Here is a 24212-nt window from a genome sequence, read left to right as displayed (position 1 = left end):
AAATCCACCACATTTTGAGTAAAAACTTTTCTAAATATCCCAAAGGACCCAAATTCCGTAAAATATTCGATATCCTTGGAGATGGAAGCTTCAACTCTGATCATAAATTAACGATGAAAATTAACGGAGTTAATGATTTGGACATTGGCAAAAAAATGAGAAACCCCAATGGTCTAGTTGCACAAAATAAATTATTTGGACGAAAATCGCAAAAATAACCAAACCTCATGAATGATTTTAGCATTTTACTCTTCTTAAAAATTTAGCTTTCATTTTCTTCATCTTTTTATATCGGTTCTTGAACTTATTCCTGAAACACCCTAACATTTTAATAATAAATTTTCCTTTTTACCTTAAATAATGAAATTGCGAAGCAGAAATCGAAATTTTTTTCATATATATATATATATTATTTAAGAAAAACAACTTTTTACTTTGTTTAAAACCTTTCTTCATAAATGAAAAATGTTACATGAGGTTTCCATATCAGTTTGGACCAATACATATTCACCAAAACATACTTAACATATTTGATACCCACACATGGGTTTAATAGCATTTGTTTGACAATTACAAAAGCATCTTAGTTTGATCCGATCCAAGACCTTAAACACGAGCATTTCATACCACGGGGTTTTAGCTTACATACTTGTATAACAACATGAATACTCTTTAAGGATATGACGTCCTTACATCGTCTCCTTCACTTGGCCACCAAACATTACCTCATCCATGATCTCATCTTCTTTTTCTTAGACTTGATCTTCATACTCCTATCCAATCATAAGCTAGCTAAAATACAAGCTTTACCTAAGGCATTACACACCATCATTAGTTTAATATCACATGGATTTTATATAAACCATAATGCTAATTAAAAATAAGCAATTTATCAAATACTCAAGTTCAAACCAGGCCCGGCGTAATCATACGCCGGTTCACATAACATAATCGGCGTAACACGTCCATGCCAACGTAATACTCTCCTGTTCAATTCCAGCTTCTCGTACTTGATTTAAATCATCAATATCACACCCCAAATATTTAAATACGTAATTAAATATACAGATTCCATCTGAATACTAATCCAACTAATGCCCACTTCAATACCATAAATATTATTAACTACTTAAAAAGAAACACGAACAAGTCGAAACCCTCCTTGATTCTCCTAGCTTACAGGTCGCGTCGCTCACACATTCTTGACCTAAACATACCTAAAGACAATATATTAAATGTGCTAAACACACCTAATGCTATAATTTCAAGTAGAACTCCGTAAGAGATACTTGTACAGGCCGATGGCCTATCAAGTCATAGTATGTTTTCTTTACTTCGCCTATGGTAAAATACATACAATCATGGCATATATGTATGTACACATTCTTTAACTACCATTACAAATACTATTTTACATTTTATTTTTATGACAAATTTCTCATCTAATAAAACATGAAAACATCTTTATTACCAATTTACAACATTAGCAAACTTTTTCACGATGACAATGTTGGCATCCTTGACTAGTGTATTGTTCAGTTCTACTTATTTTACTTCAAAATAGCCAAAGTAACATATTAAGGTTTACAACCATATTTAATACACTAGAAACGGATGCTTTGATGGTTTCACTATTAATATGACAACGAAAAATGATACTGTTTCAAAGCAACTTTGCGCAGCCGTACAAAACTAACATTTTACTCCATTAACTGTGAGAGTTTTGCTTCAAACTAAAAATATTAGAAAAGTAGACAAATAGAGCTTTCCGGCGATATATTACACGCCCTAAACCAACATTCGGTTGATTTTTTGTAAACCGACGAAAATGTGGACGAATTCTGAAAATTCAGCATTAATCCTTACGATTGTTTACTATATTTCAGCCCCAATTTACATGGTTTTAACCCAATTAAAAACCGTCTTGGTAACCCAAACCATTGTCATTCAATCATGTAGAACTACATTTTGGTACTTGGATCGAATCTCATTCTAGTTACCAGAGACATTAAGTCCTAACTAACAAGTGGAACAAAAGAAGTATTTAATCATGTATAGTAGTTGTGTCAAGAACTACTTACCTCATGGCTTGTACATCATAAATTCCAACTCTTCTGATCTTTGTGTCGCCACGTTGTTCCGGTCATCGATTTTAAAATCCTATGACAACAATCATTTACGAACATGCATATGGGTCAACTAACTTTGTGTCGAAATATTATAAACATGTCCAATTTATTTAGGCTCAGTTGAGTAATCACCATATCCAACAATCCAGATCTTTGAACCGTTAGATTGGTTTGTAGTTGTAAACATTTAAGTTCATAACATCTCAAGTTTTGCCCAATATCACCAAGTTTCATTGGATTTTTATAAAACCAAGCTTGAAAATGTGGCTAATTTTTAAAATTACAAGAAATGTTACTACTTTTCTTCATTCTCTTTAATCTTTTTCTAAATTTTGTTAAACAAAAAAAAAAAGTAAGAAACTGTGTTCACTCATTACAAATTGTGTCATGTTTGTATTGTGTTTTGATTTAACCATTTAATGTTTATTTCGTGAAGAAACATTAAGGTAATAAGAAAGTGATCATTTTCTAAACTGTGGTGTCTAATTTTATAAAGGGCGAAGCTTCTAAGGAACCGGTTCAATCACGTTCGTTAACTTAAAATACGTAATTTTGTTTAATTTATTTTTTTATGATAATCTTATATTTTGTGTATCGTAATTTACATAGAATATAAGTTTTGCTATAGCAAGTGCCGCTCACACTCATTATTCATTACATGCCACATCAAACACTACAAACCAATATGAGAGGATAACTTGTGTGAACCCGTGGCAAGCACTTTTCTAGTTATATATAAACCAAAATCATGACTAATAATTCTTTCCAGCAAAAAATGTGACTTTTCCGACGACCTGTAACTAATGGCGTTAGGATTATGTTAGTCGCGGACCGTTAAGAACAAATACGTTAAAAGTTGGGACCGTCAACAGCCAATTCGTTAGTTGAGACTAGCGGTGACCAAAAGGCAATAGTTAGGATTAATAGAAACCAATATACCATAAATAAACATAATGATAATTAACCAATTTCAATATCTTTTCTTGATCATAGGTAATTCAGTAATTGTAAAAGCAATATTAATCCGTGGCACTAAAATATAAGTTAATATGAGTTATGAGGGGGAATACAAGATAATGGAATGAAATGCAATTCTAGCATGACACATGTAATGATGATTCATAAATTTCAATCTAATACAATCTCTAAGCACCTAATAGTTGCATGCAAAGATCAACCATTATGCATCATATGATCACTCACCACTTCAACATAAGTTACAACATCAGCAAGCACACTATTCACACAATTTGAAAAGCCGGGCGGTTTCATTAGTTTCATCAGATTCATATTCTGAAAACATGTAACCTTCATATTCCTCTTCGGATTCAACTTCATTTTCACATGATTCAACCTCATAAACATGACATAATTCATCATTTTCACCTGAATTTGTGTCAGTGCGTTTCTTATACAACCATCGACTTCTACCCAAAAACCCTTCTTTCATCAAGCATGCAAACTTACTCCTAATTTCACAAACCGGGTGTTTGTGAACAAGACGATCACGGTCATAGAATTCACGAAGAACAACCATTTGGGTGTTGTTCTTTTTGGAAATATAGAAAATACCCGGATGTCGCTCAAACACCTTAGTGAACTTTTGAGGAAGATTTAAAGATTTTCTAAAATTACTAACATTTTTGTCGCTCGGTTTTCTTTTGAATAGTAAGATGCAAAAGCTCATGAAACACGCCCACGATTCGTTTTTCAAAAATATCGGTTCGTGAATCCAAATGACTTGAATCCGTGTACGGTGAAGTATACGGAGTGTTTGCCACTCTTTTAACCACTCGAGAGATTTCCTTTTTAACCCATATCCCCTTGGAAATCCAACACGATAACTTAATCGATCCGTTATGACATCCTTTTCCATTTGTTGTGAAATTGTATCGGTTTCAAGTTGAGAGACCGCAAGCTCTTTATGCCAAAATAGAAGCTTTAAACCAGCACGGTCGTCAGACAGACGAGTTAACGAGAAAACGTCTTTGTTATTTGAGATAAACGAATCAACATAATCATGAGGCAAGCCTAAATCCCATTTTAACTGATCTATGGTTTGTATCGCAAGAATCATGTCTTTAGTAAGCATAAGAAGCTTGCAAACCCTATCAAGAAAATCTTTACGATTTTCTTGAAAAACTTGAATATATTCATGATTTAGCGTTATAGCATCCGGGGTTAGTCTAAACCATGGGACAAGAGTGCCACCACTATCGGGAACATGAAACTCGTCAAATATATTTGGGTATTTTCTTATAAAGGTTGAAACTTTAAGGTCATGGGGGAGACCCAATTGGCCTCTCTGACGGCCAGCGAGGCGGTAGATTGGGAGGCAACCGTCAGGGTTGGCTGCTATGATCGACATGATAATCCAGGCGGCTTTGAGCTCTCTTTCGCCTGTCACAACTCCATCTAGCACTCTATCCTTTACCCATTTTAGTGTTACATTAACTAAACTGTATCTTTGGATATGTCTAAACCATGATTCGCGATGGTGGTGGTTGGAAAATCGACAGCCCAAAATCAAACGGTACATCTTCTAAAATCATGCAATTCAATGTTGAAACTAGAGCAATGTTTATCTCCTTTGCTTGCATTTGCAGGTTGCTAAACTAAGTAGAACCATTTCCTGTAATTGATACTTAGAAATTACTTTAAAATTCAAATAGTATGTAATAGTTGGTAATAAAGATTCAAAAAAACTAGCAATTATATGTAAGAAAATAAACGGGGTTTACTTTCAAAATGAAAATTGCTATTTCTAAATGTCGAAAAAGTAAAACATTTAAACAAAAGACAAAAACTTACAATCTGCTCATGTCTGCATATCCTGTTCCTACACTTAGCTTGCAAATGCTCAAGTTGAGAGTTGATATTAAACCTGTCACTAGCCTGCGAATAATGCAATAAAAACATTATTTTGATTAAAATATTTTAAGAAATTATCAAAATAAAAGGAAAGACAGACAAATATTACGTTGTATCAGTCAGGCACAATATAAGGGTCCCCAAACAAAAAGATTTAGAGCAAAAACTCAAAATAATTCTCACAACTGAAAAAAGTTTAAAACTTATGTAGTTTGTGGAATGATGACTTCTTATAAGTAGTTTTAAAATTAAAAAAAATATCACAAGTTTCTTAATTTATCTGCAATGTTAATGTTGTTGCTGCTAGTCTTTTTTATCACAAGTTTGCAGAAAAGTGAAGATAAAAGCAAATAGAGCAACAGACTGAGAATCATTAAACAAAACCTCGTGGCAGATTAAAGAAGCAAAATTTCAACTTTTCAAGAACACAATAACCCCGTGGCAGATTAAAGAAAGCAAAATTTCAACTTTTCAAGAACACAATAAACTCGTGGCAGATTAAAGAAAGCATAACCTGAGAACCATTAACTGGTGACAATGTTGTTAAAATCACAATTAGTCATCGATTAACTGGTGATTAATCATTAATTGGTACGCTACGGATTCGATTTGACCTAAACGAGCCAACAAAAAAAAATAGGTAGCCCGCCACATCCCGCCCACATCGGTCAAAATCTGTCATAACTGGTCAAAATCTTTGCAAGTAGTTGAAAAATTACATATAAAATTTCCAATCCCTATTAATCACTAGTTGGTACCCCACCGGCCGACTCGAGTTATACAACACTGACTGGTGACATATACTTATTAGTTTGTTCAACTATAACTTAGTTAAGGCTTTCTGTAATGTAACCTGTAGTTATATTCCAATTACAATAATAATAGTTTCAACTAAACAACAAGTATGAATATTAAGTTATAACCATAATTACCTGCATATTATCCCACCGGTTAATAGAACTTCAGATTACCAGACTCTCAGAAGCTGCAGTCAAATTCGTAACAAATCTTTAGAATTAATATCAAATCCAACAAATAGCCTGCTGTTCACTTGTAGTCAATATCGGACAGCATATTGCAAACTGATACTCAATTTCTAGGGTTTCTTTACAAATCAGGGTTTAAAAACACGATTTTTATATTTAGGGTTTCAGTAATTAAGTATGGAGAAAACCTAAACATGAAATTGAATATGTTATTTGCTTCTATTACTTCATGTTCCAGGTTTTTAGAAGTTATAAAATTCGAAATTGACGAAGATATTGAGAAATTGCAGAAGTAATAAAGAGATTAATAATAATATTATAGGTAGAGAGAGATTAACATAAATAAATAAACCTGCAACAGCCAAACAGATCTGTAATAGCCGCCGGGATATGAGATGATCAGCCGGTGAGAAGAAGGATTAAATTAATATTATCGGAAGTTTTTAGATTGATGGAAGTATAGCCATAAGTTTCATTTTTATGTTTTCTGCACCAATGTTTACCTTTTTCATATAAACTCCCAACCAATATTTTCATACCGGTACCGAACCAAACATCTCAGTGCCGGTACCGGTACCGGTACCAAATATTTTCAATTTTAGAAATCAGTACCGGTACCATCCCGAGCCCATCCCTAACTTGGGCTAGTGATCATTGGTGTGAAACAAATAGTTATCTTTTTAACAATTAAATACACACTGTTAGGCAAATGAAGACCAAGTGCAAAGTGTGTTTGATCAAACTTATATTTTATATGTTGTTCGATATGGTATCATTATCATAAAGCGTAATTAAACACTTGAATCACATCGATCTTTCGTATATTGTTGTGGTTTGGCCAAATTTATTGTAGTCGACGCAAATACAAAAGTACTTTGAGTAATTGAAGTATTTGTTAGTGATGGTCTATCAACAACATAAAGGAGTGAATGAAATGAATTTAGTTGAATAACCTTTGTATTTTACTCTTGATCTATCTTCTATAATTTGTTGTAATTGTGATTATATGTAGGATCTTAGAGAGCCATATCTTAGTTATGCATAAATAAAAGTTTAAAACAAATAAACTATGTGTATAATATACATGTATAATTATAAAAAGTGATTGTGTAATTATTTATATAAGGACACGTGTTGTGTTTTAATGACTTCATATGCTTTGTATGATAAAAACTCTTTGTAAAGTAACTCCACTTGACAAAATTAAATACAACATAATAAATAAAAATTCAAATAATTTATCCAAATGAGTTTAAAATTTCCATTGAATTATAGGTTAATATGAAAAACCAACTTGCAAATTAGGTTCTGACATGAAGATAACAACATTATCTTTAATTTATGGGTTTTGATAAGCTGTCAGTCTCTGCACACACATGGAGAGAAAGAGAACATATGTGGTGAGAAGACATGGTAGTTGTGGTCCATGGACAGAGGAAAGGCCCACAGTCTTGGAGAGAGTAGAGAAGGTCATGGGGAATTAGCAAGAGAAAGCGTTGTAACTAGTCTTCTAGTCTAATAACACATGAATGATTTTTAGTTTGAGATTTTTATAGTCTCAGGTTTAAAACCCGATCTAATGAGATTCTGTCATAGTGGAAGGTTTCCACCTTCGTAATATTTCTTAATGAGTTTGACATAGAACATCTGATTGACATTTCGTGTCAAAAAAACTCACTAGAATATTAGAAATAGTTTCAAAGATTGTTAAAAGAAAAAAAGCAAGACAATGCCAACATGAAGAAGGGATAGAGGGGTTCGTAAGCACTACTAAATAATACCCTTAGCATTAGGGTTTAGCCCCATTTTGTTGATTTACATTAACTTCTAAATGAAAATTCAATCCTATATAATTTACATTACATTTGTCACAAAAGTCCTTGTTATTTAAAGCTGATTTAAATGAATGCTTTTACATCTGATAACAAACCGAAAACCATCATGATATACAATTGAAGATTTAATCCAAACGATTAAATACATTAAGTTAATATTTTTAAATTTAGATCAACAAACTATAAACGACTCATTTAGATGATTCAAATAACGTTCTCTACGAACATGTTAGTAATTCACGATGCATATTGCTAGGCGGTACAAGACAATATAGTTGTGTGCATAATTTAACTCACATAACCTTCTTTAGCCCCAACAAAAGTTTTGAAGAGTTGATATGTGAAACCATACTCGCAAATCAACTTTGCCCTACGCTCCTACATATATATATATATATATATATTGACAAAATGAAAAAAGTAATGTTTTGCTGACGTTAGAAACTTAATAACATTATATAACATAAAATAAGCTTTTATTCGATATAATACTTTTAACACTGTAGTTAGTTAAATGGCCGGCTAGAGGTTGTGTGAGCTGGACCATCGTCCAAGACACGTAATTTTTGAGGGCCTAAATGTTTTATACATATATTTAAAAATATAAACCTTATAAAATATGATTGGACCTTAATCATCTTATAACTATTGCGCCAAAACTTTTTTTTTATCCATAATCCATTTAATATTGTTTAAATTGTTGGGCCCAAATCAAAATTAAAAACTAAAAGAATATAAAAATCAAATAAAAAACAACGCGGTTTGGTTTAAGCAATGACAAGGAAACATTGCTCTTGCGAAATTTAAAGGAAACATTCATGAGGCAAGTTTAAATTTCATATAAATTTCATTTCATTTTTTGTTTACAAAGTAACATTTAATGTTAACATTTTGAAAAGTCAGGGTAACCACTAATTCGAAGAACCCCAACCCTTACCAACAACGCGGTTTGGTTTAAGCAATGACAAGGTGGGCATATAGAGTGAGTATTTTCATTCTTGCAATGTTGTTGAGACCGGACCGGACTGGCTGGTTGAACCGGTCCGACTTCGGTCCATTTACCAGTCTGGTTCTATTAAGTTTGCTTGGTTCTCATAAAACCGTCCGGTCCGACTGGAAACTAGACGGTTGAACCAGTTTACTGAAAGTTTTTTTTTAAAAAAAAAAAAAACCTTTTTTCAGCCCTAACAGTCATTTTTTAGACAAAAATTGTTCGGCAAGTCCGACCGGTTGAACAAGTGAACCGATTCACTATCTAATCTGGTTATGAAAGCATTTGTTGGTTGTCAAATTCTTAGGCCAATGACAAAAGGTAAAGTAATTTAAGCTGAATAAATACCACATATTGTCATATCCTCAATTAAAACTCTTTAATTGCAATCGAGGGTAGGTGGGTCCCATATGAGAAATTCGAAGACTTGTGTATGACATTTGTGAGAGTATTTTGACCATATGAAACTACCGGAGCAAAATTATTTGTGGTTCTTAAATATTTTGAGCGTATGAAATTCAGATTGATTTAAGCTCAAATTATTTATGGTTCTCAAATATTTTGACCGGATGAAATTCAGATTGATTTAAGCAATACTTGGATATGATTTTTGTGAGAGTATGATGAACCAAAGATTGTACTGTATGATTAAAACATATAATAAATGAAGATACGCTTTTGTTGGTTTATTAATTTTGTAACGATTTTAATGAAGCAACATATGTCCGAAATAAAAATTTCCAAGCTGACACGGGTGCCGCCCCTTGAACCTTACCTAGGGCTGCCGACCATTGGATCCTACTACCTGGGCGTTGCCCCCAGACTCCCGCCAGGGGGGGGGGTGTTGCCCCATTAGAACCCCCATGACTTGGGGGCTTCACCCCTAAGTAATACTATCTCCGTTCCATTAAAAGTGTCCACATTTCATTTTTATTTGTCTCACTACAAATGTCAACTTTCAAAATTTATTAGCCAATTTCTAAGTTTACCCTTAAACACACACAACTAACATTAATAAACAATATTGACGGGTCCAATTTTCAAGGGCATTATTGTCATTTGGTAAGCAAAGAAAACAATAATTTAATCTACCTTAAACTTTGTGTTTTTCAAACTAAGACATTTTGACCGGGACGGAGGAAGTAATAAGATTATAAATTATAATAAAATCAAATAAATGTGCACCCCCATACCCGACTTATTTAGATTCATATTACAATTAACTTAATTAACAAGTTAATTCATAATTACACTAAAATCACTGACATTCGTTGAGTATCCACTATCCAGCTCTAGCATACCGCCCAGCCAAAATTGAGTAACGAATGTGAGTTGGGCTTGTGGGTTGTGGAACTCGGGCCTAGTGACGAAATTTGAACGTTGGTAATGCTCATTTGACTGCCATGCATTAATTAAATTAAAAAAAAAGTCCACATTTTCATTATGTAAATTTAATCACTTTCCATTCATTTAATACATAACCAAATTAGCTATTCTTATCCTTTTTTTCAACCTCATATTTTTCTGTTCAAATGTCTCAATATCTGGCCACCGTCAAAATTAAAATTTATATTATATTCGTTAAACTAATTTATAATGCAGAAACTTCACATCACTTCACTCAGGGCACTATGCAATATGAATAGCACTCATTTTTCGATACATAGAACATAGAAGTTATGTAATATTAAACAACATTTTTATTTGTTATAGTATTAAACAACATTTTTATTTGTTATAGTATTAAACAACATTTTTATTTGTTATAGCTACACCATTACATATTATTATATTAAATAAACCGTTCGATGCTAGCAGATGCTACGTATGTTCTGCTGAACACACATTCGACATCACAAAGTTACGTAGCTAGCGCAACTTCAAGGATTTTGGAAAGATCTACGGGACACATAAACTTGCAATGGACCATCAACGTGAATATTAACTGAGGTTCTGTAACATAAGACTGTGTTTTCATCACCCAACTTGAACACAAAGTAACCTAACAAAACTGAAGAGATTATCTTCAGTTGCCTGTATGCGAAATCTCGACCCAAACAAGTTCGTGGTCCGGCCTATGTATGAACAAGAAAGGTAAAAGGGTTGATTAGTACCAGCATATAATTAATAACTAGTTAAGTATATAGTTTGAAAATAAGTTTTATTATACAAGCCAAAACTCATGAATTACTCATGCCCTTTGAAAACTCAATTAATTATATTATACTAATAACCTGAAAAGCTGTAAATTTGAAGGGGCTCTCTGGATGGAAGCAACCATCTTGATCAAGCCATCTTTCTGGTTTGAATTCAAGTGCATCATCACCCCATATAAACTTCATCCTTCCCATAGCATATGGCAGATATGCTACCACATCCCCTTTATTCACATTACAACCATCTGGTAGAACATCATCTAAAAAGCACACCTTTGGATCCTACATTATTTGTATGATCTCAATGTTGTTACTTTGTTAGGGAATTAATTGTTGATATAAAACAAATTTAGATGTTGTTTTAATAATGTAATAAATGCTATTTTGCTTTCTTTGTTTTTTTTTTTTGAAAGCCAAACTCAATCCCTAACCTACTTCTAAATTTACACTAGTTAATATTCTTTGTGTTAGTTGATTCCATGTCACTGCAGTTCGGTTTTTACAGCCGGTAAAAATATAAGTTAGTATTAAATTTGGGTTAATGTTTGGTTAGAAAGACCAGTCAACTTGCAAGCCAAGTAGAATGAAAATTCAGTTGCCTGCAAAAGGAATATGCAAAAAGTAGCTACAAAATAAGCAAGTAGTTATGATTTTTTTTTTTTTAAATAAAATTATCAATCACCATTAGGATATTATTGAAATAATTACAATTATAAAAAATCAATTGCAAATTAATATTATTGAAATAACTAAATTTCTTTGGGTGAAAGGCTAATTAAAGCCATTATATATTGCTGAATTATCAGCCACTATAGGATCAAGCAATTACAACTCAGATACCATGAAAGAATGTAAAAAATGTCACACAAAACCTTAACTGCATGTGCTATAGTTATATTTTTTTAACGGTTATCTAATCTACTCCTAATAATACTACACCAACTTCCTCCATGAGACTCAAACCCTCGACCTCCAAAGGAGAAGGGAGTGCCATATAACACACAATATACCGTTGGGTGAAATGCCCTTTGGTAACTGCTATAATTATAGTTTCCAATTTTCCCTAAGAAATTAGAAAATGAAATATGAAACGTACAGGTGCTATATATTCAAACACGAAACGAATGCATACCACTGGCAAAGCAGGATAAAGTCTAATAGTTTCGGTCAAAGCTGCATGAAGATATTGCATCTTGTCAAGTGCACTATCACTCACACGGGCAGCAAAATCGGCAACATCTGTGATCTCTTGGTTCATGTAATTTGTTGCTTCTATGATTTCTTTTGCAACCTTATCTTGAACTTTAGGATGTTTGCAAAGCAAGTAAATGAACCAAGACATGCTGATCGCAATCGGATCTTTACCCGCAAGCATAAAGTTTAGTATTATGTCGCGCAAGTATTTTGGATCTCTATCATTAAACTGAATAAACCGTGATAGGATGTCTTCTTTTTTAAGTAGCTGAAGGTTCCATAAACCAATGGTTGAATTAATAAAAAGAAAATCACTTAATCAGCCATTAATTGATGATCGATATCGTCTTTAGCGAAAACGGTCATTGACTTTTCAATTTGTAAAAATAAAAGTTGTCTGTCACCAAATAAGATGACACGTGTCTAGCTCATGCTGCGCCTGTGCAATAATATCTTGCCCAAAAATATTAGAAAGTTCAAAGCTAAAAATTAAAAAGTATTTTATCTTTAATTACTAAAACTTCTAAGAAACAAAATATTTAAAAACTATTTTTTAAAGGCTTTAAAAACTTATGTAAAATTATTAAAACTTAACTTCTTAATACATTTAAATACTTAATTTTTAGTCATTAAATTTAAGAAAAAATAGAAAACCAACATATAGTCGTGTTTCATAAATAAAATAAAAACCAAAATGTAGACATACACGAACATCATTTTTTTAAACATTAAAACTTAGGTGGCATTTGGTCAAGCTCATTTTTTTTTCATATTCAGAATAATAAGGACGTAATAAATTTCACACCAACTATAGACTTTGGGCGTGAACCACCACCTAGCACCCACCACACCAACTTCAAGAATGTCGTTAGTAATTAGTTTGTTCTATAACCAACTTTTATGTCATGCATGTGTTTCAAGAATTATGCCTTATCATCGGTTATGAACTCAGTTCAGTCTTTTTGCCCCAACGAGTCAAACTATATATAATAAAAGCTTACCAAACAATCATCCGTTGACTTCTTCATTTGCCCAGTCTTGACCTTTATTTATCACCTTATAAACAAACTCATCAACAATTTTCATATTTTCCTTCAACTCTGCTTCAAATCCAATATTGAAAAACCTCTTGATCTTCCATGTTACATCAACGAATCTTTTATATGTAAAGTAGGATGATACTTCTTCCCATGTTGTTGTTGTGATAATACTTGGTTGGAGATATAACTGAAAAGGACAAGAAGTAAAGGTATAAACACTGATGATACGAGTATTAATGGATTTGAGAGAAAATCCATGGAAGCTGCCATAGATGTTTTGAAATAAGTGAGGTGATGAAGGAGAGGTGTTGATGCTTGCTTTTATACTGTTTTTTTGTGGATGCTTAGAAGTCTCATAAAGGCAAGTTAGACTATCAACCTTGTTTAGACGTGAAATTTTTGAGGGGTTAACGTGACTATGATAGTTTTGTTACGCGGGATGAAAATTAGGTCAGCTAAAAGAAAACAACAAATGATAATAAATTGTCATAAAATTATTTGATATAATGTACTTGATCTATAAGGCTATTGGAGGGGCTACAAAATGAGTTGATTTGCGCCATGTGACGCACAGTCAGCAAATGGTTGGTTTTTGTTTTAGTAGTGTTGTAGCCTCATATATATATATATATATCACACACACACAAATTATAATAATAATAATAATATAACAAACATGCATAGTGGGCAACAAGAACTTCTCGCCCCATTTGTTGCCCTTACGTAACGGTGTTGTAGCCCCAAAACCTCCATTCTCGCCACTACATATGCCCTTAGGGTATGTATAGTGGGCGATATGTGAAGGCGAGAAGGGGCGAATTTTGCTTGGCACCCCCGGCGACAAACGCAACTAAATGTGCCTCTTTAACCAACGCAGAAAAACCAAGCACGAAAGATGTTTCGATCAAGTTGATCAGAATTACCTAAATAGTTAATATGACCCTTTCACATTTTACAACGGTCAATTCCAACTCCTCTTTTATTTTTATCCGGAGGAAAATAGTTGTTAGCATTAAAATGTCACTCCATTGCCCTGAGAACGCATGGTGTATCGTACTCCCCCTCCCCCCAATAGATATAAGGTGTGTATTTCACCAGCGCTGAAGGTTGTCAATGCCACAGAGCTAGACCTGTGAGCAGCTACGTACGTACGCTAGCTGTCATAACTCACCATTTACTTTGCTAGAACACAACTTCCAAATCATCCATCATAATTTATAAAGGATTATTTCTTATGCTAAAAATGCCCGAACCACTGTCAATAATGATTACTAGCGTATTTATATAATGTGTTAATCATGTAGTTCGTTTTTTTATTATTAACAACAATTTTTTCCATCCAAAATCCTTCAAACTTTACACTTGCAATGATTTAAACCTACATTCTTATTTTTGTAAGGAGATACGATACCGCTAAACCAATAGAATAGGTCATGAATGATTAATGCAGTTCATAACTTCATATAAGCATTATGTATTTATACAAAATAATGAAGATTCATGCGGACATCAATAACATATTTTTTATTAATTATTTAAAATCAGAAATAAAATTAATTTCAGATTATTGGAACATTACATTATCAGAATTCAGAATGCGATAAGAAGTCAATACAGTTACGAAGGCCCATACTTGATACCAGGAGTTAAAGCTATTTACAGTGACGGATCCACAAAATTTAGTTAGTGGGTACAAAAAAAGTTTAACCTAGAACTCGTCAATTCAAACTAAAATAAGTCAAACCAAAATAGGTCAGGTCAAATCTAATGTGAGGCCGCTATCACCCTAATTTGTTCGTCTCCCACTAATTTCAAATTTTCAATTAAAGTGGCTAAGCAATTAACTAATATTGGTTTAATTGTATTTGTTCATAACAAAATTAAATTTAGGCTTCAAATTTAAAAAGTTAAGTTTGGGGCACTAAAAAAATTATGAATGAGTCACTAAAATTTTTTTGGATGGGTCATTAATTTTTTTTTTGGGATGGGTCACTTGAGTCTTTGGACATAATATATTACAAATTTATAAAAGAAATTATGGATTTGAGTGGGTGCAAACGCCCTCCCTAACTGAACATTGGATCCGCCCCTGGCTATTTATATCGAAGTATCTTAAAATTTTGCAACTAAAAACAAAAAAAAAGTAGTTACAGATTTTAGACGAAAGTTGAGCCATGAGATTGAATAAGTGTCTAGGATAGTGCTTTGTCCTATTTGCTGCATTTACTCTTAATTAAGACCCGGCTACAATAGTCAAGTTGAACAAGTCAATAAGCACATATTAATGTAGCGACCGATATGCAGGGCTGTCTAGGAACAAAAACTCATGAAGCCAAGGTCAGCGTAGACTCAGTTCGTTTACAAACTGATCGGCTTGTTTACACCAAGTGTATTCTAATAAGCTATTTTCAAATGAGCTTCAAGCTATTTGAGCAAGTCTAACTTAAGATGATCATTACCCGAGGCACGCGCAACCTTGTTATATTATCGCGTTGTGAGTTAGCATGACAACTTTCTTTTACGTTATTTTATAATTTCTCTAGGTCAAACTCTCTTTATTTGGACCACTCATCGCTTCACCAATCACCATATTAAATATGGTTTGAGCAACAACTTATTTATTATGATATCTTGAATGTGTAGCAGCCATACGTCTAAATCAAATAAAAAGTCAAAATATCTTATTTTTGGATAAATACTTAAGATTTTGACAAGGAAAGATAGAATAGAGAAAACAAGAGAAGATTATTCAACTTTTGTCTATCAATTATGATCTCAAACTGTTAAGTACACAACTACCAACTAACAGTTCGTTACAACCATTACAACAAGAGATCTGACCAATTACAATGTTACAAGATTAGTCCTTTAACTTCTATGTATTATATTCAAGTCAGCTTTAAACTTCTTGCACGTAACAATACTTTCCCCTTCAAAAGATTCTTGTCCTCAAGAATCCAAATATGAAATGAGTTCCTCATTAACGGAGATGTCAACAGTTTCGATCTTGAATAGAACTTGAAAGTGGATGCAATCAGTTTAGCTTGATGAAGTACAGTAAAAACAAGCTGAACCAATTGCCAACCCGATTTCCATTCAAAATTGTCAAACTGAGTAGGCAAGCTCATCCTCATGTGTTTTAGTCTGCTCATGAATACAAGTATTGTGATTTGAGGTGTACAAAACTGGTTTTTTTAACAAACCAAGCCGGCTTGGTTTTTGCATATTTCAAACCGGTTCGGTTTAGAAATCGGTTTAAGCATAGAACTAGCCAACTTGATCCAGACCAGTTCGGGTCGGTTTTAAACTGGTTTAAGTGGTTCTAAACCGGTGTTAACCGGTTTTATTGAAAATATCCAAACCGCTATACAAGCTAACGGTTTTGTTCGGTTTGGGAACCGGTTTGAAAAACGAAATGGTTCGGTTTGGTTTCCGGTTATCCGGTTCCGATCTGGTTTTTTTTATTCACCTCTAATTGTGATGGTGTGATACCATTGTTGGTATGAGTAGCCACATTTCAAGGGAACTAACTTTCACGGGCCCAACATAAGGTAATTTTATTGTTTTTTTATGACGCAAGTTATGACCCTCTTTAATTAGGTTATATTATTATGTATTTAAACTCTAATTTACGAAGCTCATGAGTATCAGCCATTTCCATATAATTGCTGAAACCTTCCACTTTTATTTGATTGTTAAGTAAAACAGCAACATTACCTTTAATGTTCATCTTAATACGTAATTTTATTTGGTTGCAGAACCAAGCAACAACATTATTAGTTGTGATATCCCACATCAGATGGGGAGGAGAACAAAGTGTAAGGCCAAAATGTGATTTACGATATCAAAAGAATGAAACTCGTTAAATATATTATATGGTCAAGTGAATATTATAAGCCGATGAGGAAACCGGACACGAAATGAGAGCTTCGGGATGCGCGTGTAACTTCAACATGGATAAGGCTTCTAGAATGTTTAGCTTTTACCAGTGCCGGCTCTTGGGTTGGGCAACCCGGGCGACCGGCCCGGCAAATTATTTTTTGGGGGCACAATTTTTTTTTTATATATTTTTACTAAACAGGTGCCTGCGCGATGCGGTTTGAAACAAAAATCCTATTAATCATGTAACAATTACGGATGTTCAAAGTTCGTTTGAAAATTTGAAAACGTTTAAACCAATCACCACTTTTGATTAGCTGGTTTTTAAATGTTCAAACCATAGCAAAAGTTTGGTTTACGGTTTATACCAAAAATAGGCCATATAAAACCGGACTGTAAACTTATTATTGAAGTTCAATGCGTGAAACCAAACCATTAGTAACGCTTCAGTTTAAATTTACACGGTTCAGTTTTGGTTTTCAATGACAAAAAATCAAACCAACGGTTGGCTCATGTTTTAACTTAGAAACCGTTAAAACTGAATTGTGAGCGCCCAAACATAACATGTTAATTTGTATAATTGAAAAAAACTATAGCAATACCATAACCAAATTAAAGATAAAATACCATAACCAAATTAAAGATAATAAAATGCTCATTTTTATGGTACAGTTTTTAAAAAAATATATTAACGTATAAAAAGTTACAGCCGTTGAAAATCGTCCATGGGAAGTGGGTTACATCTAAATCAAAATGAATAAATGAGTAAAGATGAAGTTTCAAAGATGAGTAAAGATGAAGGTTCAAAGTTATAACAATTTTTAAAAGTTACAAAATTTGAGAGATTATAACTATTTATATGCATATTTTTTAATTAAAAAGCTTGTAATTACTTTAAAAAGTAGGTCATGTGCCCATGTTTATTTTTTTTAAGTGAACTTTTTTTAATGCTTGTTGTCTATAGAACTTGAATCCAAGATTTTCCATTCCCAAATCTAAATGTTAAAAGGTATTGCATTTGTCAATGGACCACCACCCCATTGGTATGCCTCGTGTATTATATAAAGTAAGATATATTATTTACTTATTTTTTTTATATAAAACAGGTACAAATCTTAATCATTTTATTAGATATTATCATATTAGGTCAAATCGTTTTTTACCCATAACCCATTTGAGATAATGGGCATGTGGGTTGTTTTATTTCGTTACTCGTTAGAGCTTATGGGCCTTTTCATTTCAGCTCGGCCGAGGTATTTCAATTCTCGGAGACGGCCATGGGTTTTACTATATATAGGGGCCTTATGTATTATTTATGTGTGTATTTTACCATGGTGTAAATCATCCACCCAAGGGGAGCTCACCTTGGGTGGGTCGGTTCATCTGTATCTTATCTTTAAGTTATATTTATGTTAGGTCGTTTGATTTACCGCATTCGTCTCGACACTTTGTATCAAGAGAAAAACCGTTCGTGTTGTCGTTTTGGGACCTACACAAAGCCGTTTTTACAAGGAGGTGGATACATTCTCTATCATAAGGCGCTTAATAGTAGTGGATAGTTTGAATGATTTGGACATCCTCGATGTCTAAACTTAAACCGAGAATGGTAACGGATGCTAGCAAGGATAACTGAGCCCATCAAGTTGCCTCCTAGGAGGCGATAGTGATAGTGAAAGTGACAGCTGAAGTGACGGTAATAGTTCAAGTAATAGTGACAATTATTGTCCGAATAGCGAAGAAAGTTAGTGTTGGAAATTATGAAATAATAATTATATTTGTCACAAATATAATTGTTATTTTATTATAATGCTCAAATGAATGAGAGATTAAGTCTTTAAGTTTGTGTGGAAAAATTAAATGGTGTAGGAAATTGTACTTGGTAGGAATAGCTAGAAGAGACTCTTAATATTTCTACATGACAAAACCATTTATATCTTTGCAGTTCAATAACATTGAATGAGAAATTTAATTATGTATTGAATTAGTCTAGACTCTTTACATGGCTTTGGAAACCTTATTAATAGAGGTTTGTGTTTCCTATAAACAATACGAAAAATCCTTATGAGTAATACACCACACACAACCCCAAAGGAATTTCTAGACTTCTTTGTCTTACGCACTCTGGTTTCAGGTATAGTTCAGGTGCTAGGCTAATCCCGGCAGTACAATCTGCTTAGGCTGTTGTACCCTGGGAAACAAACGGGTTCACCTGGGTGGCCCGAAAATCTGTTTTAAGGGAACGTGTTTTACACGTGCCTCAGTCACATTGTTTCTAGTTTTGTTATTTCTTTCTAATTTATATGTATGTTGGTTTCTATCTTGTAATTTTCTTTTCTTATTTGTATTGCAATAGGCATTATATTAATAAAGTTTCTATTGCATTTCATGAACAATGTTCATACAAGCTTAAAACAAATTTTCAAAAACACCGTTCTTATTTTGTGTTTTTAAAAGGTGGTTTGATTTAAAAAAAATTTGCAAGCTTTTAAATTTCAGTTTGTCATTGGGGTTTTGTAAACATAGGCTTTTGAATTTTCATATTTTATATTATCTCACCAAACTTCAACTTGAAGTATGTATATTATTTTTTTTACCGTAACCAACCTGATGGAATTTAGCAACAATAGTTAATGCCTTTTGGTTTTTTGTTTTAGTCAAACCCAACCTTCACAATTCTTTTGGTTTTAATGTGAAATATTTAATATTGTTAGAATTGTTCTTTGATATTATGGGGTTTGTTTAACTAATAAGTTGGTTAGAAAATTCTGGTTTTATGTTAACCAGTCTGTTCATATTTTGGTTCTCTCTAAACCAATTTTAATTGACAATTTAATCTTGTTTCAGAAATAGCGAGTACTGTTGCATCCTACACTATCGTGTCTATGGGATCCACTACTATTGGGTCAACTTCTTCCACCATGGGATCATGGGACGGTACCCATGCTGCCCAAACTGTTGCTAACCATGCTGAAAAACCAGGAAAATTTTCTGGTGTGAACTTCAAAAGTTGGCAACCAAAGATGATCTTTTACCTAACCACTATGAACCTCGTGAGGTTTTTGGCCGAGTATCCCCTCTACTAGAGGAGGGTGCCGATGTTCAATCCGTGAGTGCTCTTGATGCTTGGAAGCACTCCGAGTATCTTTGCCGCAACTATGTGTTGAATAGCCTTGTTGATGAATTGTATAATGTGTATTGCAAAATACCAAGTGCCAAAGAATTATGGGACACTTTGGAACGAAAGTACAAAACTGAAGACGCGGGTACCAAGAAATATGCCGTGGCCCTGTTCTTGGACTTTAAGATGGTTGATTCTAAAACTTTAATGAGTCAAGTTCAAGACTTGCAAATTTTAATTGGCGATATGATTTCTGAAGGAATGACTTTTGGTGAGACATTGCAAGTGGCTTCCATGATTGAGAAATTACCTCCAAGTTGGGTGGACTTTAAGAATTATCTTAAACATATGCGAAAAGAGATGACCGTTGAGGACTTAGTTGTCCGTCTTCGAATTGAGGAGGATAATAGGGTGGGTGGCGCTAAAGGGAACTCAAGTGGATGTTTCCGCAAAGGCAAACATGGTTGAACATAGTCAATCATCAAGGGGGTACAAAGGAAACAAAGAACCACAAACCGTATAGCAAAGGAAAGGGTAAGTTTGATCTTAGGCCTAGAAAGGGTGGTGTGAAAAAAAAGCTTTCGGTTTTTAAGGGAAAGTGTTATAATTGTGGAGAATTTGGTCATCTTGTTGATCGATGCAACAAACCCAAAAAAAAGAGGGAAAACATGATTGATAAAGATGAGAAACTTGTAGCCATGATCATAGATCTTACTGCTATGATGGATGAGGTAAATTTGGTGTCCAACCACCCTAAAGGATGGTGCATCGACACCGGGGCTACTAGTCATGTGTGCCCGGACAAGACCCTCTTTAGCAAGTTTAAGGAGGTTGTATGATATGAAAAACTCTACATGGGGAACTCGGCTACAGCAGATATCAAGGGTGAAGGTGAGGTAATTTTGAAGTGGACTTCGGGGAAGGAGCTCACTCTAAGCAACGTGCTTTATGTTCCCGATCTGCGCAAGAGTTCTGTGTCTGGATGGTTGTTGAATAAGTTTGGCTTTTGTCTAGTTTTGAAAGTGATAAGTTTGTGTTAACTAAGAATGGTATGTTTGTTGGTAAAGGCTATGCCCTTAATGGCATGTTTAAGTTAAATGTAATGGCTGTGATCAAGATAATATGAATGAAAAGGCTACTACTTCTGATTACTTGATTGAGTCTTTAATGTGCGGCATGATCGTTTAGGTCATGTTAACTAGAATTTAATGCGTCGTTTGACTAAACTAAATTACGCTCAAAAACTAAATGTAAAGCATGCGTTAAAGCCAAAGAAACAAGATCATCATTTAAATCGGTTGAACGAATAACCGAGCCCCTTGACATGATACACACCGATGTATGTGATCTAAAATTAGTTCCCACAAGAGGAGATAAGTATTTCATCACCTTTATTGATGATTGTACAAGGTATTGCTATGTATACCTACTTAAAAGTAAAGACGAATCCATATACAAGTTTGTCTTGTATAAAAATGAAGTAGAAAACCAACTAAACAGGAAAATAAAACGTGTAAGAAGCGATAGAGGTGGTGAATATGTTGCACCATTTGCAGATCTATGCGCACAAAGTGGAATTGTTCATGAGCTTACCCCATCATACTCTCCACAATCTAATGGCATTGCAAAACGTAAGAATCGTACCTTAAAAGAAATGATGAATGCCTTATTGTTGAGTTCCAGGTTAAGCCCGGACATGTGGGGGGAAGCCGTTTTGTCGGCTAATTATCTTTTGAGCAAAATACCTTTCAAGAATAAAGATGTAACTCCTTATGAATTACGGACGGGTAGAAAACCATCTTATAAAAATTTGAAAGTGTGGGGGTGCCTAGCAAAAGTGGTCATACCACCACCAAAAGGCTCAAAAAATAGGACCCAAAACCGTAGATTGTGTATTTATAGGATATGCTCATCATAGTTTTGCATATCGGTTTCTTGTTCATGAATCAAAGAATCCCGAAATACACAAAAATACTATAATGGAATCAAGGAATGCATCATTCTTTGAAGATGTGTTTCCATGTTTGAAAAATGTACATGCTAGCTCATCTACACATGCTAGTTCATCAACACGTGCTAATACATCAACACCTGTTGATGATATTGTTCAAGAAGAAACTCAAGAACAATCTGAGGCTGAAGAGGTTGAGCCAAGAAGAAGCAAAAGGCAAAGGACTGAGAGATCCTTTGGACTGGATTTTATTACTTACTTGGTTGAGGGTGAGCCCCAAACCTATCGAGAAGAGGCCACCTCTTTAGAAGGACCACAATGGAAAGAAGCCATTAAAAATAAAATTTATTCTATCTTACAGAATCATACTTGGGAACTAGTGGATCTTCCACCGGGTTGTAAACCTCTTCGATATCGTTGGATATTCAAAAAGTAGATGAAAACGGATGGTTCCATTGATAAGTACAGGGAAAGGTTAGTAATCAAAGGGTTTAGATAGAAGGAAGGTCTAGACTATTTTGATACACACTCACCTGTGACTCGAATAACCTCTATAAGGTTGGTGCTTGCGATTGCTGCTTTGAGAAATTTAGAAATACATCAAACGGATGTAAAAACTGCATTTCTAAATGGGGAGTTAGACGAAGAAATATATATGGAACAACCTGAGGGTTTTTCTCTCATGGCCAGGAGGGTAAAGTTTGCAAACTCGTCAAGTCCCTATATGGTTTGAAGCATGCTCCAAAACAATGGCACCAAAAGTTTGATCAAGCCATGCTGGAAAATGGTTTCAAGATAAATGAGTGCGACAAGTGTGTCTATGTGAAAGACACAACTAGAGGTTATGTGATTTTATGTCTGTATGTGGATGATATGCTTATCATAGGGAGTGATGATAAGATGATCAAATCTATTAAAGATATGTTGAAGGCGAGATTTGACATGAAATACATGGGTTTAGCCGATGTGATTCTTGGAGTTAATATCACTAGAACCCAAAATGCTCTTGCGTTAAGTCAATATCATTATGTAGATAGAATCCTTGAAAAGTTCAACGCGGGAGACACGAGTGTAGCTCAAACTCTGATTGATACTAGCTAACATATTTCAAAGAATAGAGGTGAGGGTGTTGCTCAGTTGGAGTATTTAAGGATAATTGGCAGTCTTATGTATCTTATGTCTTGTACCCGGCCGGATTTAGCATATGCTGTGAACAGGCTAAGTAGATATACTAATAATCCTAGCTCTGAACATTGGAAGAGTATGATAAGACTATTAAGATATCTGAGATACACAAGAAGTTATGGACTGCATTATGGCCAAGACCCAGCTATTGTAGAAGGATACAGTGATGCTAACTGGATATCCGACATGGAAGATTCCAAATCCACAAGTGGTTATGTGTTTACCCTTGGAGGAGCTGCTATATCTTGGAAATCCTCCAAGCAAACACTTATAGCTAGATCTACGATGGAATCTGAGTTCATTGCGTTAGACAAAGCTGGTGAAGAGGCAGAATGGTTACGCCAATTTTTGGAATACATTCCTAGATGGCCAAAACCTGTTACGGCTATTTGCATACATTGTGACGGCCAGTCGGCGATTGGAAGAGCTCAAAGTGCAATGTATAATGGTAAATCTAGACACATACGCCATAGACACAATACTATACGAGAACTTCTCTCAACGGGAGTTATCACCATTGACTACGTGAAGTCAAGGGATAACATTGCGAATCCGCTTACAAAAGGCTTAAGCAGAGAGGTCGTATGTAAATCTTCGAGAGGAATGGAACTAAAGCCCATTGAGTAAGTTTCTACAAAGGAAAAATTATCCTAGAACATTGGAGATCCCATGATCTATGTTCAATAGGACAACCTAACTGTATAAACCGAAGTCACTATGGGGGAGTACCTCAACATATAAAGGGAGTTGTATACTTCCTAGTCCTTTCCGATAATAAATCATTGATGTCAAAGGAGGTTAGGCATAACGCTTTTAATGATTTGTGAGAAAAAAAATCACTTATGAGAGAGAGAAGTGGGGTCGCTTTTAATGGATT

The 24212-nt window shown here is 34.1% G+C and overlaps 1 protein-coding gene and 2 pseudogenes across 2 annotated transcripts; 1 reads left to right on the top strand and 2 right to left on the bottom strand.

Moving 5' to 3' along the window:
• Window positions 1–3366: 3366 nt before the first annotated feature.
• LOC143613935 (protein WHAT'S THIS FACTOR 9, mitochondrial-like) lies at window positions 3367–6052 on the bottom strand (annotated as a pseudogene). The gene is made up of 2 exons (XR_013150210.1): window positions 5933–6052; window positions 3367–5024 (listed from the first exon to the last, which is right to left on the bottom strand). The product of XR_013150210.1 is annotated as a protein WHAT'S THIS FACTOR 9, mitochondrial-like (transcript).
• A 4582-nt stretch (window positions 6053–10634) lies between these two features.
• LOC143614421 (cytochrome P450 704C1-like) lies at window positions 10635–13271 on the bottom strand. The gene is made up of 4 exons (XM_077087869.1): window positions 13164–13271; window positions 12101–12430; window positions 11047–11250; window positions 10635–10887 (listed from the first exon to the last, which is right to left on the bottom strand). Exons 1-4 carry the CDS (start codon window positions 13188–13190, stop codon window positions 10693–10695), a joined length of 756 nt encoding a protein of 251 aa, XP_076943984.1. The 5' UTR covers window positions 13191–13271; the 3' UTR covers window positions 10635–10692.
• Window positions 13272–23326: 10055 nt separating this feature from the next.
• On the top strand, window positions 23327–23962 carry LOC143613606 (secreted RxLR effector protein 161 pseudogene; annotated as a pseudogene).
• The last annotated feature ends 250 nt before the right edge of the window (window positions 23963–24212 follow it).

Source organism: Bidens hawaiensis, unplaced genomic scaffold (assembly GCF_021521415.1).
Source record: "Bidens hawaiensis isolate Kalapana, Puna unplaced genomic scaffold, B.hawaiensis_p1.1 tig00002273_1, whole genome shotgun sequence".
Classification (NCBI taxonomy): Eukaryota; Viridiplantae; Streptophyta; class Magnoliopsida; order Asterales; family Asteraceae; genus Bidens; species Bidens hawaiensis.
Note: the sequence above shows the minus strand (reverse complement) of the source record. Positions and strands in the feature narration are given on the sequence as shown.

Excerpts from the sequence above, each read along its gene's own strand:
- LOC143614421 (XM_077087869.1), bottom strand. The coding sequence starts at position 13,190 with ATGAAGAAGTCAACGGATGATTGTTTG. Across the intron at positions 12,431-13,163 it reads AGTCAACGGATGATTGTTTG|CTACTTAAAAAAGAAGACAT; the intron begins GTAAGCTTTTAT and ends TGGAACCTTCAG. Across the intron at positions 11,251-12,100 it reads TTTATCCTGCTTTGCCAGTG|GATCCAAAGGTGTGCTTTTT; the intron begins GTATGCATTCGT and ends CAAATAATGTAG.